General features: G+C 43.3%; 1 protein-coding gene across 1 annotated transcript in view; it reads right to left on the reverse strand.

The window, feature by feature from the left end:
- Positions 1–8,115: 8,115 nt before the first annotated feature.
- rasa2 (RAS p21 protein activator 2) overlaps positions 8,116–19,728 on the reverse strand; it is a 44,423-nt gene continuing 32,810 nt past the window's right edge. The window contains exons 20-24 of the mRNA XM_021587711.2: positions 12,345–12,427; positions 11,776–11,984; positions 10,274–10,377; positions 9,775–9,952; positions 8,116–9,625 (exon numbers count right to left, since the gene is read on the reverse strand). Of these exons, the coding sequence (XP_021443386.1) occupies positions 9,595–9,625; positions 9,775–9,952; positions 10,274–10,377; positions 11,776–11,984; positions 12,345–12,427 (605 nt within the window). The 3' untranslated portion in view covers positions 8,116–9,594. The remainder of the gene's footprint in view (positions 9,626–9,774; positions 9,953–10,273; positions 10,378–11,775; positions 11,985–12,344; positions 12,428–19,728) is intronic.

Below are 19,728 nucleotides of genomic sequence, written 5' to 3' on the forward strand. Positions count from 1 at the left end.
CCTCTCACATCCTCCCATTCTACTCCCTGTCAGTCAGGTGGGTGTTAACAAGACTCACCCCCAGGGTAACTACTTCGCCATTGCATTTCAGCACTGCCACAAAAGGACCAGCTGACATCATGTCAGTGACTCTCTTGTTAACACAGGTGTGAGTGTTGACGAGGACAAGGCTGGAGATCACTGTCATGCTGATTGAGTTCCAATAACAGGCCGGAAGCTTCAAAAGGAGGGTGGTGCTTGGAATCATTGTTCTTCCTCTGTCAAATATGCAAGGAAACACATGCCGTCATCATTGCTTTGCACAAAAAGGGCTTCACAGGCAAGGATATTGCTGCCAGTAAGATTGCACCTAAATCAACCATTTATCGGATCATTAAGAACTTCAAGGAGAGCGGTTCAATTGTTGTGAAGGCTTCAGGGTGCCCAAGAAAGTCCAGCAAGCGCCAGGACCATTTCCTAAAGTTGATTCAGCTGCGGGATCGGGGAACCACCAGTACAGCGCTTCCTCAGGAATGGCAGCAGGCAGGTGTGAGTCAATCTGCACGGACAGTGAGGCAAAGACTTTGGAGGATGGCCTGGTGTCAAGAAGGGCAGCAAAGAAGCCACTTCTCGCCAGGAAAAACATCAGGGACAGACTGATATTCTGCAAAAGGTACTGCTGAGGACGGGGGTAAAATCATTTTCTCTGATGAATCCCCTTTCCGATTGTTTGGGGCATCCAGAAAAAAGCTTGTCCGTAGAAGACAAGGTGAGCACTACCATCAGCCCTGTGTCATGCCAACAGTAAAGCATCCTGAGACCATTCATGTGTGGGGTTGCTTCTCAGCCAAGGGAGTGGGCTCACTCACAATTTTGCCTAAGAACACAGCCATGAATAAAGAATGGTATGAACACATCCTCCGAGAGCAACTTCTCCCAACCATCCAGGAACAGTTTGGTGATGAACAATGCCCTTTCCAGCATGATGGAGCATCTTGCCATAAGGAAAAAGTGATAACTAAGTGGCTCGGAGAACAAAACATCGATATTTTGGGTCCATGGCCAGGAAACTCCCCAGACCTTAATCCCATTGAGAACTTGTGGTCAATCCTCAAAAGGCGGGTGGGACAAACAAAAACCCACAAATTCTGACAAACTCCAAGCATTGATTATGCAAGAATGGGCTGCCATCAGTCAGGATGTGGCTCAGAAGTTAATTGACAGCATGCCAGGGCGGATTGCAGAGGTCTTGAAAAAGAAGGGTCAACACTGCAAATATTGACTCTATGTATCAACTTCATGTAATTGTCAATAAAAGCCTTTGACACTTATGAAATGCTTGTAATTATACTTCAGTATTCCATAGTAACATCTGACAAAAATATCTAAAGACACTGAGGCAGCAGACTTTATGAAAATTAATATGTGTCATTCTCAAAACTTTTGGCCACGACTGTATATTATCCATTACTCTAGCACAGTAAACATGATCCCCATTTTAGTTTCAAGATGCCGGCAATTAGAAAAAACGAAAAAGTAGATTATGCTGATTTATTGGCACATTGAACAATATTGTGCGCCGTAGTTCAAAACCTCATTGCATGCTGGTAAAACAATGAAGTCATATTAGAATTTTGACATCTTTATGCATGTTCGCCATGTTCGCCTTTGAAGACTTATGGGAGATTCTGGAGCGCGCCAGACAGTGTTTCCACCACGATCAACAAAACACAAAATGATAGAATTTCTCGTGGAAGAATGGTGTCACATCCCTCCAATAGAGTTCCAAACACTTGTAGAATCTATGCCAAGGCGCCTTGAAGCTGTCGTGGCCCTACGCCCTGTTAAGACACTTTATGTTGGTGTTTCCTTTATTTTGGCATTTACCTGTACATTTTCCACATGGTAATTATGTTATGGTTATAACATAGCCTACTGTCACAAAGTAATTTAGAGGGTACCGTTCCTGGACCTCACCTTTTTCCACTCCCCATCACCAATCTTGGCCCTGAGGTGACGAGGACCTGTCCGTCCCCGCGGCTCGTCTGGACGCTCAGGTTTCCATGGACCACCGCCAGCAGGAAGTAGTTCTGCTGCCCGTCGATGTCCCCAAAGAATATCACCCCCCCCCCCCCCCCCGGGTCCAGAGTACGCAGCTCAAACCCAGAGTCAAAGCTACAGATGGACAGACATGTCAAAACACAGACATTATCATAACAGCGTTACCTCTTATTGAGCATACACAAAACATTAAGAACACCTGCTCTTTCCAAGACATAGATTGACCAGGTGAATCCAGGTGAAAGCTATTATCCCTTATTCATGTAACTTGTTAAATCCACTTCAAATCAGTGTAGATGAAAGGGAGGAGACAGGTTAAAGAAGGATTTTTAAGCCTTGAGACATGGATTGTGTTAAGGTGTTCTTAATGTTTTGGACACTCAGTGTATATAAATGAGAGACTAGTTGGGACCTGGTACAGTCAGTGTGGTTCAGCCGGATGTGCCCCGGCTGGTTAAATGTTCTGAAAGGGGGGGTGCTCAGTGGTGTCATGATCCCTATAGTCTACCTGGTCAACTCTGTGACCTTGTCGTCCAGAAAAGCTCTTCCTAGTGTAGAGGAGATATGAGGACCTGGACTCGACAAAAGAGTATCATTCCGGTGATGGCTATGGGGTTGAAACAACACAAGAGTACTGTTCATGTAGGCACAATTTGTGATGATAGGAACGCTAGCTAAACCAACAAGAGTGACGTTTACATAACCAAACAATTTCTAACAATTGCTGCACTAATTAGATGGAGGAAAAAACCTGTGTATGTGTGTGTGTGTGTACTCACAGTAACTGTGTTAGCAGGGTTGGGTAGGTTACTTTCTAAATGTAATCCGTTATGGTTGCTAGTTACCTTACCTGTCCAAATATCAGTACCTAATTTCTGGATTACCCAAACTCAGTAACATAATCTGATTATTTTGTTACTTGTACTACTTTCCCCTTAAGATGCATTAGAAGACAAAAATAGATCCATAAAATGCATTTGGTGTGTCATCCTATTCGTCTCTGATTTGTGGTCAGACTCGCTCAGCTGGAACAAACAAACGTGCACCCTTTTCAATGCTGAATTGAATATCATTGAGAAAACAGAAAGTGTCACGTATTTTTTTCACAAACATCCTTTCTGAATTGACAAGTAATCTAATAAGTAATCTACTTTTTCAAAGGTATCTGTAATCTGATTCAAATATTTTTGGTGGTACCGTAACTGATGCCGTTTTGTAATCAGATTACATGCAATCAGTTACTCCCCAACCCTGTGTGAGTAAAACCATATAGTAAAATAATGTCATTGTTTCGTCTCTTACCTCCAGTATCCGTTCAAGCGTTGGATGAACCCACATCACTAGGGTCAGCAGTGCTAGCACTAACCTCTTCCATGCAAACAATCTACTTCCGTCTACTTCTTTTCACTGTCCTTTGGGGTGCTTGATTCTCTTAACCAGACGTTCCTTGAGGGGTTTATGCTGTATGCTCGTCTCAAGTCCGATTCTTTGGTCCTTCGTCTGGCCCTCTAGACTATGTACTGGGCTGGAGCATCACCTGATGAGACAAGAGATACAGGGAAGCTGAGAAGTCTTGAGAAATTGGTCTCTTTCCCAGAGTTCGGCAAACCTGGCCCTGGCAGATAAGGATGGAGATGAGCCAACCAAATAAACCATGATGGGGAGGTCAATGTCTGGGTCAAGGAGGTGTGTGTGTTTGTGTGTGTCAGATAGCGTCTGTGGTTTGGACACTATTATGTAATTCTTTGGTCCAAACACAGAGGGAACACTGACCCATTTTAAAGTCATTGTTCTTGGCAAGTGTAATTTTTTTCTCAATAGGCTATTTAAGGAATTGGTTTGGTGTCAGAAAAAGGATGGCTTCCAAATCCGTCGTAAGCCATGCTCTGGCATCATAAAAAGATTTGTTGCAACATGTTTTTGATATTACATGCTTCCTTTCATTTGAAAAGCAAGACTGGTGTTAATCTGCAGGGGAAGAGTAGACTGCAGGTGGAAATTGAGAAGTCTCACCCTATGTGGTCGACATCGAAATAACACATCAAAGCAATGTGCGATGACAGGGACAAAACAAATGCAGAAAACAGCCAACATATGTTCTGACTTAGTCAATCAGTTACAACTTTGTTGTGTAAAGAGAACGGCCTTTGTCTTCACACAGATGAATGTATTAAGATGTACTTTTTGTTGGTCACGGAAGTTATCAAAAGTGACAGTCCAATATGTGCCTTCAGCAGAATGCAGCTGGTGCTTGAAAAGTGTACCAGGACTAAAGAGTAACTTATGCTGTTGTGCACATGGGCAGTCCTTGGTTAGGACAGGGGAGGCGGGCTGTCACACTATTCCTCGTCTCTCCCTCTTTATCTACAGCAGAAAGTGGGGCCTGCGGGCCAAACATGGCCCCCAACAAAATTAGATTGGGCTTGCTAGTCTTCCAGAATGATCTTATATATTGATAAACCATGTTTAAGGGGTTTCCAAGTGGGCACCCCTGATCTACACAGACTGATTTACAAATCTACATTACAGCATCTACAGTACTTCCAAAAGCAAGAGAACATCTGGGGGAAGAGACTTAAATCCAAACATGCCACAGACGTTCAAGTCATTCTTATTGAGACGAGTCCACTGAAGTGACAGAGGCAATTACTGGGAAGGTTTGCAGATGATTAGTTGTTCCATGTGAAGTGCTGCCAATAGTAAACCCATTTCCCAAACTGAAAACAACTTCTACATCGCAGAGTTCAGTATACACTGTTGGCTAGTTGACTGTACAGCTCTAATGGTCTCATGAAAAGGATAGAAGGTTAGCATTGCATCATGAATCTAGTTCTGCAGGTAGCTCTGCAGTGGTCACTAGCAGTCAGCCAGTCATACAATCTGATTTTAAACCTAACCTTAACCACACTGCTAATCCTAACCTAAAACTCTGACCAATAAGCTCATTTAGTTTTACAATATAGCCAATTTTGACTACGCAGCCAGCCCATCTAGTGGAAATCGCTCAGTTCTGCCTCCAGAACAAAACTCATCCCAAAACAGCAACCTGCTACATACTATTGCCCCTTCTTGTGTTCTCCCCCCAATGTCTTTATAGCTTGGTTCCATATCTGTTTGTGCCATCTTACCAACTCCAATGACCATAGGAGATGGCAAAGTTTTACAAACAGATCTGGGTCCAGGCTAATGTTTCTACTCTACGCCGCCTCCCCTAGAGCTGACATTTAATAAAGACCACACACGAAGTGAAAGGGTTGGCAACATGTTTATTGTAAATTATTTCAAATGAACAAATCAAAAAAACAGGAGATATGATTTGACTTTCTGGTTGTGGAAAATAAAATAAAAAGTTTAAATAACAAAAATAGGTACTCCAGTCCTGTATGCAATGGTAGGTTTACAGGGGTGAAATATGAAAATAACCGATTCTCTTTGCAATGATTGAATTTAACATTCAAAAGACTGCTGATTATGTCATGGCGATGAATTCACAGATACTGTTCACATGAAGGCCTGTCGAGGGATCGACTGTTAACCATCACTCGACTTCCCATGTTTTGTTAAATGGGCCACACACACACACACACACACACACACACACACACACAGATAATGTAAGACATGTTTCTGATAATCCTTGTTCCCTTTGGGGGGGGGGGGGTTAGTCAAGGCCTGTTTCTCATGGCTTGAAAAACAAAAAAGGTTCTGACAACGTTAAAGATACATCATGATAAAACGTCTGACTGTCAAAGGTAAGGTGAGGAGATGATGCGGTGATTGAAAATTCCCTTATGATTGAAAACCGTTTGAGATTGGTGAAAGACAACCAATGAACCAACAAGCTCACTCATGATGACATCTTTACCTACACATTAGAATAGGCTGACAAAGGACAAGAACCATGAGGCCAAGAGCCTTCAGCAACACTGCTGACAAACAAAGTCAGGTGGGACCTAACCTAGGTTGTGTTCATTTAGGCACCAAACGCAAGAAAACAAACAAACAGGTAGATACTCATTTTCTTTATCCATTGCAAAAAGTTTTCCGCTGTGTGCTGTGATGAACACGACCCTGGTGTTCCAGACAACGTTAAATTCTGTAACGTTGCATAAGCTAGATGTAGACTCCGCAGCAAGCTACCAAACAGACTGACATGAAAAGCAGCCAGCTTCCTAGTACCACTGAAGACAAAGAACAAGGTGCCGTAACACACCAACACATTTTTTTGCAGTGTTAAAAAAACAAACATACATACAAACAAAATGTACTCATAAAAAAATATACAGTTAAATATACAGGACATGCATGTCGGGAATATATGACAGACCAAAGACAAAACTTCTGACAGCAAATAGTTCCACAAGCCAAACAAAAATATATCTGAAACATGGTTAACCCTGTACTAACGGTGATACACGTTCCCTTCTGGTTGTTGATCCAAGATCAAGTTTCTAGGCAACTGTTTACACACTGTCGTTCCTACGGGTTGACTGATAAATTGATAAAGAACGGTGCGACTATGTGGACTAATGCTGTGTTCATAACCAAGTGGGAAGGTGGTAGAATTAGGTAGTATTATTTCCTACAACCAAAAACAACTTTGGGACATTAAATCGGTGGTCACTCACCAGAAATTAGACTTATCTGACCTGCATCCTTTATAAGCATTTCACTGGACCTGCTGTAACATCTGCGAATCTGTGTGTGCGACAAATAAAAACATTTACCACATACGACTGGGGGGAAAAAAATCCACTTGAACGCCCCTCCAACTCGTAATTACACTGAACAAAAATATAAAACGCAACATGTAAAGTATTGGTCCCATGTTTCATGAGCTGAAATAAAAGATCCCAGATATTTCCCATATGCACAAAAAGCTTGTCTCTAAAATGTTGTTTATACTTTTCTTTACATCCCTGTTAGTGAGTGTTTCTCCTTTGCCAAGATAATCCATTCACCTGACAGGTGTTGCATATCAAGAAGCGGATTAAACAGCATGATGATTACACAGGTGCACTTTGTGCTGGGGACAATAAAAAGCCACTCTAAAATGTGCCGTTTTATCACACAACACAATGCCACAGAGCGTGCAATCTGCATGCTGACTGCAGGAATGACCCCTAGAGCTGTTGCCAGATAATTTAATGTTCATTTCTCTACCAAAATGTTGTTGTCGAGAATTTGGCAGTACATCCAATCGGCCTCACGACTACAGACCACGTGTAACGTCGCAAGCTCAGGACCTCCACACCCGGCTTCTTCACCTGCGGGATGGTCTGAGACAAGACACCCAGACAGTTGATGAAACAGTGGGTTTGCACAACTAAGACTTTCTGCACAAACTGTCAGAAATCATCTCATGGAAGCTCATCTGCGTGCTCTTCATTCTCACCAGGGTTTGACATCAAATGCTCATCTTCCAAGGCCACTGGCACACTGGAGAAGTGTGCTTTTCAGGGATTGAATCCTGGTATTCAACTGTACCGGGAAGATGGTAGACCATGTGTATGGTGTCGTGTGGGTGAGTGGTTTGCTGATATAAATGTGTGCCACAGGTGGGGGTGGGGTTTTGGTATGGGCAGGCATAAGCTACGGACAACGAACACAATTGCATTTTATCGATGGGAATTTTAATGCAGAGGTACTGTGACGAGATCCTGAGGCCCATTGTCGTGCCATTCATCCGCTGCCATCACCTTATGTTTCAGCATCATAATGCACAGCCCCATGTCGCAAGGATCTGTACACACTTCCTGGAAGCTGAAAATGTCCCAGTTCTTCCATGGCCTGCATACTCACCAGACATGTCACCCATTGAGCATGTTTGGGATGCTCTGGATCGACATGTACGACAGCGTGTTCCAGTTCCCGCCAATATCCAGAAACTTTATAAAGCCATTGAAGAGAAGTGGGGCAACATTCCACAGGCCACAATCAACAGCCTGATCAACTCTATGTGAAGGAGAATTGTCGCACTGCATGAGGCAAATGTTGGTCCCACCAGATACGGACTGGTTTTCTGATCCACGCAACTACCTTTTTTTTTTTTTAAAGGTATCTGTGATCAACAGATGCATATTTGTATTCCCAGTCATGTGAAATCCAAAAATTAGGGCCTAATGAATTCATTTCAATTGACTGATTTCCTTATATGAACTGTAACTCAGGAAAATCTTTGAAATTGTTGCATCTTGCATTTATGTTTTTGTTCAGTGTACTAGTGGGAAACTCGTCTATCATCCCTGAGCTTTGACTACTAGTTAATGTGGGCCAGTGATGCAGTGATGGCTATCTAAGGGGCTAGATTGGCAAGTGAAGGGGATTGTCTATCTTGTTGTGATTTATGGTGATTGATATGCAGTGACATCACTACATGGTGAAGCGGTTGTCACAGACTACCGACCACGGTCCCTCTGCATTTCCAGAGAACATTAGAACGTTACTCAATCAAATCGTCTACATCGTTAAAAGGAGGAACAATGCATTTACCAAAATGTACATGAACTAAATATATCCTGCATTTCTCTCCATTTTCAAAAAGTCTGTATTCAAAACACATTTATACCCTTTTTTCCCAAGTCGATCCTACGAAATTTTCATCTTTGGTGTAAGAAAAATAGCTATTAAAATCTGCATGCTATAAACGTCATCGTACAGGAATGGAAACGAGAACGTAAACGAGATCATTTAACTGATCAATGTGGGGGGGGGGTTTACTGATACCACGTATCTAAAATGATGCCATCTGGAATATTCCAAATATGTAAAGTGCTTGGGCATTATTCCCTAACCCGAGGACGGATGTGAGAGACTTTTACACATACATCCATTAAGAAAAATAAGGCAGATCGGTTTCATCCACTTAACTGTACTCTGAAACACCTGCATTTGTTCAAAGCACAAACTATAGAGGTGGGTAGAGGAGGAGGAAGGAGAGAAAAATTCCCTTTTATAGAAAATGAGATAAACAAAATCAGCTTGCTGTTTAGTTGTAAACAGACGTCAAACAGTGAAGCCCCAAGAGATTGAGAGCTTCATCATCTTGATGGTTGATGATCAAAAACATTGAGTGTATAAAAGGGATTCTTTTAGCAGCCTATTCACACACACACACACCAACTAATGATGTTGTCTGGTCTTCACCGAACTGTAGAAAAAGGGGAGATTTCAATGAAATGATTGAGTTTTGTTGTGCAAATCAAGTAGAAGACGAGAGCAAGCACATTCTCCTCTGATTAGGGCAGTGGTGTGTGAGAACGAGAGAGGGATGGAGACAGGCGGGGAAAGAGAATTTTAAAAAACAACTAAGGGTCTCCTCTTCTGAACCAATGAGAGCTTCTGGTCAGGGTCAGGTGACAATTCTAACTTCCTCTATTGGACGGTCCGTCCAGTCACACGGTGGTGGACGGGGAAGGGGGTGCAGAGCACAACCTTGGGGGTAATGCGTTCTTGGTATTCGCGGAGGCAGGCAGCGTTCTCAGTACCAATCCCGACGGTGCCACCCTGAGGCTCCAGTGTTGAACTCAGGCCAGACAGACCCACCTAGACTGGTTAGGATGTCTTCCCAACTATCGGATTCTCTCTAGAAAGACACAGAAAAGCAAAGAGGATAAATATTTACGTGGCTGTCTACGCATGTGTGTATCCATGTGTGCATGGGAGTACATGTGAAAAAGTGTCCGTGTATACACATATGTATGTGTATATTTGAGAGTGCGTGCGTGTACTTACTGGCTGCCGTACTGCGCGGTGCCGCTGCGAGTGTCGTGCTCTCTCTGCAGCTCCTCCAGGATGTGTGTGATCTGCTGCACTGTGTGGAATGTCTCCTTGGGGTCCTGGATGGTGAACAGGGAGTAGTCGTCCTGCTCCCTCGGAGGTCCCTGGTACACAGCGATGCTGGCACACGCATCTGATCACAGGAGACAGATACATGAGGTCATCATCACAGGCTATCACACCAAGCTACTGTTGCCAGATTCCCACTAAAGGGCCAAACTGAGCCAAGCCAATTCCGAGCTGTACTAGCCTGGTTAGTCATACACAATAGTTGCAGGAACTGAGCTGGAAAGGACAATGTGAAAATAAAATATCTGAGCCAGCAGGGTACGTACGGTTCAAGAGAAAATGCCTCATGCAATAAGCCACTATAGAAATAATCTATTGTGATAAGAATATTTTTTATATTCATTTGTGTGAGAGTTGGGCGATTGACTGGTAGAATCCCACTTGCCTTCCATCTTCTGCAGCTTGGAGTAGCTGGAGGTGAGGAGGGAGAAGATTCTCTCTGTCTCGCGGTCACAGTCGATGTCCAGCTGCAGGTTAGCCAGTAAGGTACTGGGAGAGAAGACAGGGTCATGTTCATTAGGCACCAAATGGAAGAAAACAGAAAACCTGGGATTATCCAATAACACGTGCTGGAATTGTCCAATTTCGCTACGTGCTCCCTATTGAACAAGACTCAGGTGTCTGATACAAGTAGGCAGTGATTCTGATACGGTCAATTTATTTGAGGAAGCAGCCTCTATCTTCTAGGAACTTGTGTTGATCTGAGAGGGAAGGATAGCATCAGTACACAAAATATGGCAAATTCCAAGATAGAACTATGAACCATATAAAAATGTTCTATGCTCAACTCTTTTTAAGTTCTATAAACTAATATTTGGGTGCTGTAGCCCAGGAGTAATCAGACTTACTATCCACAGTTAGATGTATTTTTAGCCATCACAATGAATTGAATGAAATTAAATCAAATGAACCATACAGCCATCTATACAAACCTACCCGATCTACACAAGCACCTAGGGTAGAGGTCACCAATTACATTCATTCCTTGAGCGGACGGTCGGGGGCCGGAACATAGTTATAAATCATTTGTACACGTGTCCCAAGAATAATCTCAAACATTGATTAAATTCAGAAACGTTCACATACAGTGAGCTCCAAAAGTATTGGGACAGTGACAATTTTGTTATTGTTTTTGTAAATAAATCCAAAGTGTTGGAGAACAGAACAGACTGTCAGCTTTCATTTGAGGGTATTTTCATCCATGTTGGGTGAACCGTTTAGAAATTACAACACTTTCTGTACATAGTCCAGTCCAGTCCCCCCCCCCCCCTCCACATTAATGTATGATGTTCTTATTTACAATAAAACAAACAGCAAATGCATCCAACAAATGTTTACAGTCACAAGCTTGATGTAGTCATTGTGTGCTATGACTATGGGAGCAAAGACTTACATTTTTACTACTTTAATACACATAAGGGAATTTGGCCCAATACTTTTTGTTTCCCTAAAAATGGGGAGACTTTATACACAAAGTGCTGAAAATACCCTCAAATGAAAGCCGACAGTCTAACTTCATATTGTATCATTTCAAATCCAAAGTGCTGGAGTACAGAGACAAAACAACAACAAAGTGCTGGAGTACAGAGACAAAACAACAACAAAGTGCTGGAGTACAGAGACAAAACAACAACAAAGTGCTGGAGTACAGAGACAAAACAACAACAAAGTGCTGGAGTAGAGACAAAACAACAACGTGTCACTGTCTCAGTACGTTTGGAGCTCACTGTATGTCCCTCTATTTATTTGTGGTGATACTTGGCGAACAGATTTATTACATTAAAAATCACAGAGGTCATTTCCTGGTGATTTTTAGAAAATGTTATTGGGGAACACTGACCTAGGGACTAGTAGAACTTGGTTTGAGATTCAGGGGTGAGTACTCACGGTGTGCAAGGCTTGCAGCCCGGCTGGTTGTCGCTCAGGCTCCTACAGCAGAGCCAGGCCCCCGCCACGTGGGCCGAGGGGTGGAAGGTGCCCAGGCGGTCCGGGTTACAGCGGCTCACTTGGCTCAGCACCTCCACCCACTCACTGGCCTCCACGCAGTTCCCCGCCTGCACGTACAGTGGCTTCTCACTGTGGAGCACCTGGAACATCTAAAAAGGGGAGAGGAGAGAGTGGTTGTCAATAACACACAAACAAACTATCTGACAGGCTGTATATATGGTGCAAATGAATTGCCCTTTGCGGACAATTACGATTTTCTTTTGAGTAACAGACACTCATAGTCCTCACGTTTCTGTTCAAATTCAATGCGGAAACTCAAAGGACTTCCCTCACAACTTACACAGAACCAACAGAGTTTTTCCTCATATTTTGACCTGACCAGGAAACACTATAGGCTAATGCAAGGGCCCAGAGGTTAACTGTGCTTGACCGTTTACTGGTCAGGTAGGTGGCCAGGGTAAACTCCTGGCTCTAAACAGACCACATCAGACAAAGACAGTCTTGCTTACATTTTTGCGGTTAAAGGCACTTTCGTACAGTTTCTCCACAGCCCGGATATTCTTCACTGGGATAATGCAGAGTGCTTCTTTCCCTTGGAAAACAGAAAGAAAAAGAAATGTTCAATATACTCACACACACAAAATGTCTACATTGGACTCTTACCCTTATGTGCACCCTTAGCACTCATGTCTTGGTCAAGCTGCATCACTAGGAGGAACATTGAGGTCTTACACCATCTGACCCGTGACTACGAGAAGACGTGCAGCATTACATTTCACACCAACTCTTCCAAAAAAAATAGAGAACCGTCTTTAAACTCGATAGACAACCATTTCCATCGCTGTGTCTGACAATAGCCGGGCCAAAACACACAAAACATATACAGTTATAAAAGCAGTCTCAGTATCAGCTCCTGCCATTGGTCTCTCTTCAGTCTCCACCTATCAGCTCACACTCCTTCCCTTTATCTGGCTGATAGAGTGAAGTGTCTGATCCACTGATGATAATTCACTGCACACACGCACACATTCCCTCCCCCGTCCTTCTCTCAACCCTTGCATACGTGAATCCAGGTGCATTGGGTATGTGATGAATGTTGCCATCCCAATCTCTCATTTAAGAGGGAGCTCCTTTCTCTGCCTGCCACCTTCCTCCTCTGCATTTCCAGGCTGAGGCACCCCCTGGCCCCACCTCTCATACCTCCAGCGCCATCTGATTCTCTGCATATCTTCTGCCTTCCAGTTCAGTCTCACACACACTTAGCACAGTTAAATAAAAAATATATGTCTAGCCAACCAGATACAGATCTTAACATTCTGATCGATGGTTCTCCTCACAATTTTACTGAAACCTCCTGCCAATATTATGAGAAAAACATGGGAGAATAATCAGACACACTACTAGTCTGAAAGTGAACCCAGACACACACTTTAGCCTAGGGGGACACACAGACAGGGTGCGCCCCAAATGGCACCCTCATCCCTACATAGTGCACACTACTTTTGACCAGAGCCCTCTAGAATTGGTTGCCATTTGAGATGTAGTCCTAGTGGTTAGTTCCATCTGCAGGGATCATAATGATAAATGTGCATACTAAACCATCATAATCCCTTGACACCGACCCCCGTCCTTCTCCATTCCATTAGAAATTGAAACCCATACTCAAGTTACGAGTCACATTAAACACTTACAGCAACAGGAGACTTCGTTCACAACCTCCAAAAAGCCTTTCAAACCTTTTTGGCACTGACTTTTACAAAGCCCTGAAAACAGCACCACCAGAGCCCAAGTGCTTCCTGATGTCATGGTGGTTCAGCTGCACCTCCCAAACCCTGTTTTTGTCACTGTCTAACGTTCTTGGTAGCCGACGTGAGCAAGACCTTTAAACAACATTCACAAAGCCGTGGGGCCAGCTGGATTACCAGGACGTGTACTCAACAAATGCACGGACCAACTGGTAAGTGCCTTCACTGACATTTTCAATCTCTCCCTGACTGAGTCTGTAATATCCACGTTTCAAGCAGACCACCATAGTCCCTGTGCCCAAGGAAGCAAAGGTAACCTGCCTAAATGATTACCGCCCCGTAGCACTCACGTAAGTAGCCATGAAGTGCTTTGAAAAGCTGGTCATGTCTCACATCAACAGCATCCTCCTGGATACCCTAGACACACTCCAATTCGCATACCGCCCCAACAGATCCACAAAACGTCTGTCACGCTGGTCCTCAACACTGGGGCCCCTCAGGGGTGTGCATTTCGGCCCTCCCTGTTCACTCACGACTGCGTGGCCAAACACGACTCCAACAACATCATTAAGTATGCTGATGACACAACAGTGGTAGGCCTGATTACCGACAACAATGAGACAGCCTATAGGGAGGTCAGAGACCTGGCAGTGTGGTGCCAGGACAACAACCTCTCCCTTAATATGAGCAAGACAAAGGAGCTGATCATGGACTACAGAACAGGCCCCCATTAACAGCTTCAAGTTCCTTGGCGTCCACATCACCAACAAACTAACATGGTCCAAGCACACCAAGATCGTCGTGAAGAGGGCACGACAAAACCTATTCCCCCTCAGGAGATTAAAAAGATTTGGCATGGGTCCCCAGATCCTCAAGAATTTCTACAGCTGCACCATCGAGAGCATCCTGACCAGTTGCATCACCGCCAGGTATGGCAACTGCTGGGCATCTGACCGTAAGGCCCTACAGAGGGTAGTGCGTACAGCCCAGTACATCACTGGGGCCAAGCTTCCTACAATCCAGGACCTATATAATAGGCGGTGTCAGAGGAAAGCCCATAAAATTGTCAGAGACTCCAGTCACCCAAGTCATAGACTGTTCGCTCTGCCTCTGGATCGAATCCCCAAGCTGAAAAGGTACAAATCTGTCGTTCTGCACCTGAACAAGGCAGTTGGCCTACCGGGGAACAGTAGGTTGTCCTTGTAAATAAGAATTTGTTCTTAACTGACTTGCCTAGTTAAATAAAGGTTTTTAAAAAAAGTGTGACACCAACCAAGAGGCCCCATCTGTCTGCCTGTTCTGCTGTAGGAGAGCCAGCACTTTAGTGGCAGAGCACAGCTCCAGAGACCACTCAAAACACACAAAAAATACCCAAATGTAATGCATGCATGTTCATCATCTAAGTCATGTGATTGTGGAGGAATGAGTGAGAAGTATGTTGTGGGAGTATAGAATACAAATCTACAATCTCCCAAACCTACACACCCAATGTTAAATATGATAAATTAACATCAGGAATTTGGCTCCTTCACCAAATATGTACTTTGATATGATTAAATACACATTTAAATTGCAGTTGTTCTCATGCCCTGCGTTTCTTATCAAACCATGGGTTTCAAGTGCATTCCGGTTCAAGGTTCAATGAAAAACAGCTACCTCCCTATGGAATTCAAGATGGATGCACACGCTGACAGCGGGTTTTCCCACTTTCCAATAAAAACAAAATAAATTGATAATTAAATGTGTCCAGACTGACTGTTGACATGGCGGTGAAGGAGTTGGTAGCTTGTAAGCAGTTGGGAGCACACTCAGGAGACCAGGACCCGACTTAAAAGATTGGATCTAGATCGGTTTCTTTCTTCAAAGAATTCATGTGAGTTTACATAGCTCCAATACTTGAGAAAGAGTGAGACAAGGAGTAGAAGGAGTGGCTGGAGCTTTAGGGCCCATTGCCCTGAGTCGAGGCCGGGATTTACATAAACAATGTTTCAAAGAACACCGACAGACACGCAACAAGCAAGCAAACAGTACCGTTCACAAACATACAGTTGCAAGCACAGATACACACGTGTAGGAAGGCCCAATCCCCAACCTCACGTTTATGCAGTAGCAGTGGGTAAAACCTCTGGGAACTATTGATTTAGAACCACAGAGAGGAGTTACTGGGTCTGAGACGCCGAAGCTTCCCACCATTAGCTCTGACAAATTGAAAACTCTAGTCATTGGCGACTCCATTACCCGCAGTATTAGACTTAAAACTAATCATCCAGCGATCATACACTGTTTACCGGGGGGCAGGGCTACCGACGTTAAGGCTAATCTGAAGATGGTGCTGGCTAAAGCTAAAACTGGCGAGTGTAGAGAGTATAGAGATATTGTTATCCACGTCGGCACCAACGATGTTAGGATGAAACAGTCAGAGATCACCAAGCGCAACATAGCTTCTGCGTGTAAATCAGCTAGAAAGATGTGTCGGCATCGAGTAATTGTCTCTGGCCCCCTCCCAGTTAGGGGGAGTGATGAGCTCTACAGCAGAGTCTCGCAACTCAATCGCTGGTTGAAAACTGTTTTCTGCCCCTCCCAAAAGATAGAGTTTGTAGATAATTGGCCCTCTTTCTGGGACTCACCCACAAACAGCACCAAGCCTGACCTGCTGAGGAGTGACGGACTCCATCCTAGCTGGAGGGGTGCTCTCATCTTATCTACCAACATAGACAGGGCTCTAACTCCTCTAGCTCCACAATGAAATAGGGTGCAGGCCAGGCAGCAGGCTGTTAGCCAGCCTGCCAGCATAGTGGAGTCTGTCACTAGCACAGTCAGTGTAGTCAGCTCAGCTATCACCATTGAGACCGTGTCTGTGCCTCGACCTAGGTTGGGCAAAACTAAACATGGCGGTGTTCGCCTTAGCAATCTCACTCTCAATTTCGCTCGCTTGGATGCGTTCTCTTGTGAGATACATTCAGTCTCTTGCGAATTGATGGGAAATTATGAAACTGAGACCAAGGGTACATTATTATTATTATTTTTTTTTAAAAAGTCAATTTTTCTTGGTCAAAAGCCTGGCTTTGCAACCATTAATACATGCCACTGCTTTTATCAACATGAAACAGGCAGGGAGGGAGCAGGTCTCTAACCCTCAACCTTCTAGCCCGAAATCGACTGTGCCGCAAAAGCATGCTCAAGTGACAGAGTCAATATCCGCGCTTATAAACCCAGGGTTGTTACACTACTCCCTCCATTGAAAGAGCGCGTCCTAGCGCTAGCTTGCAACTCTACGTCTTATAGGAACGTGCTCATTGACCAAGCACACGCACTGTCGTGGATGCAAGGTCTGATCACTTCTGACACCAATGTAATGAAACAGCAGGGAGTAGGTCTCAAACCTTCGACCTTCTAGCCCGAAGTCACTATGTAAAAGGTTGTCTTCTCACGAATCTCCAGCCTCCTTGTACTTTTTGGAGAAATGTCCTCTGGTCTGATGAAACAAAAATAGAACTGTTTGGCCATAATGACCATCGTTATGTTTGGAGGAAAAAGGAGGAGGCTTGCAAGCCGAAGAACACCATCCACAACCATGAAGCACGGAGATGGAAGCATCATGTTGTGGGGGTGCTTTGCTGCAGGAGGGACTGGTGCACTTCACAAAATAGATGGCATCATGAGGGAGAAAATTATGTGGATATATTGAAGCAACAGCTCAAGACATCAGTCAGGAAGTTAAAGCTTGGTCGCAAATGAGTCTTCCAAAATGGACAATGACCCCAAGCATACTTCCAAAGTTGTGGCAAAATGGCTTAAGGCCAACAAAGTCAAGGTATTGGAGTGGCCATCACAAAGCCCTGACCTCAATCCTATAGAAAATTTGTGGGCAAAACTGAAAAACCGTGTGTGAGCAAGGAGGCCTACAAACCTGACTCAGTTACATCAGCTCTATCTCTACTATTATTCTGACATTTCACATTCTTAAAATAAAGTGGTGATCCTAACTGACCTAAGACAGGGAATTTTTATTAGGATTAAATGTCAGGAATTGTGAAAAACTGAGTTGAAATGTATTTGGCTAAGGTGTATGTAAACTTCCGACTTCAACTGTAGTCATTTATGGTGACGTGAGGTAGAAGGGGCGTTGTACAAAACAAAGTAATCAGGGATTGGATCTAACCAATTTGAGTATCAAAGCCAATGACGAATTTTGAAACTGTCCCTTTACCCACATGTTTTCTGGCTCTGGCCCAACCCATCGGTTTCTGGACCAATCAGACAGCCCAAATGTGACTCTGTAGGTGCTGTTGTGGTGACGTCATGTAGTACGACGATGTGATTGGAAGTTAACGCAACAGTCAGATTCTGTTATATAGATATATAGAATGGGAGTTTATAAAATGGTGGGTTTGAGAGCCAGGTATGCCCTAGTCAAGCTTTTCTTAATTTTGGGTTTGTCACAGGGGTCAGGTAAGGCCAAATAGCATTCTAGTTCCAAGCATTTTACTTGACACGTTGGAAATAATTATCTTTTTAATTTTTCGTGATTTGGTTGGGTCTAATTGTGTTGCTGTCCAGAAGCTTTGTGGGGTCTGTTTGTGTTTGTGAAAAGAGCACCAGGACCATCTTGCTGTAGGTGATGGCTTTGTTAGTGCAGGTGATAACTTGTAACCTAAGCTTTAGCCTTGTATCTGAATCAATCATTTTCCAATATCATTCAAACTTGCATTTAGTACTCAACTTTGTTATTGAATCATTTCAACCACACCGCTCACGCGTGTAAACAATTGTCTGAGTAGCCTAGCACTAAGTCCCCTCCTTATTGGACATCATGAAGATACAAACCCACGTGGATGCTTGAAAGACAAACAGGGAGAAGTTAAATATAACTTACTAAAAAACGAACTAGATTTCCCTTTTAAATCTGTGGATTAATCAGAGTAACGAAACATACAATTTTGTACGACTCCGGGTCAAAATTATACACAAAACAAGGTAAAAAGAGGCCCATATGCATGTCAGGGAAAATAACAACCCAATGTTAATTTGCCAAGACCAACTAACTAGATGTTGCTAAATATCCATGAGTGTTGTCTGTTTCGACCTACATCAGAGTGTCTTGAGTCACCTCTTCACTGTTGAGACTGGTGTTTTGCAGGTACTATTTAATGAAGCTGCCATTTGAGGACTTGTGAGGCATTTGTTTCTCAAACTAGACACTCTAATGTACTTGTCCTCTTGCTCAGTTGTGCACCGGGGCCTCCCACTCCTCTTTCTATTCTGTCTAGAGCCAGTTTGCACTGTTATGTGAAGGGAGTAGTACACAGCGTTGTACGAGATCTTCAGTTTGGAATAGCCTGGAATAGCATGGAATAGCATGGAATAGCCTTCATTTCTCAGAACAAGAATAGACTGACGAGTTTCAGACGAAAGTGCTGGCCATTTTGAGCCTGTAATCGAAGTCACAAATGCTGATGCTCCAGAACCTCAACTAATCCAAAGGAGGCCAGTTTTATTGCTTCTTTAAATCAGCACAACAGTTTTTAGCTGTGTTAACATAATTGCAAAAGGGTTTTCTAATGACCTATTAGCCTTTTAAAATTATAAACTTGGATTAGCTAACAACATGCCATTGGAACACAGGAGTGATGGTTGCTGATAATGGGTCTCTGTGCACCAATGTAGATATTCCATTTAAAAATAATCTGCCATTTCCAGCTACAATAGTCATTTACAACATTAACAATGTCTACACTGTATTTTTGATCAATTTGATGTTATTTTAAATGGTGAAAAAAAAAAGTGTTTCTCTTTCAAAAAATGACATTTCTAAGTGACCCCAAAATATGTATGTATGTATGTATACACACACGTAAAAATGTCTAAACCTGTTTTCGCTTTGAAATTATGGGGTATGGTGGGTAGATTGAGGAAATATTTTTTGTATACATTTTAGAATAAGGCTTATAAACTTATATGTCGGCCCTCTATTAAAGAACATAAATGGTTAACGAAAAGTGTGATAAAAATAAATACAATTTTCATTTAAGGACCAAAAAAACAGACAGCTGTGCCATATAAATTGAAAAATAGTTGGGAAGAGATTTTCTATGTACCAATTCCATGGCACATGGTTTATGAATTGATATGCAAAATAATGTCGGCT

Source organism: Oncorhynchus mykiss, chromosome 27, assembly GCF_013265735.2.
Source record: "Oncorhynchus mykiss isolate Arlee chromosome 27, USDA_OmykA_1.1, whole genome shotgun sequence".
Lineage (NCBI taxonomy): Eukaryota > Metazoa > Chordata > Actinopteri > Salmoniformes > Salmonidae > Oncorhynchus > Oncorhynchus mykiss.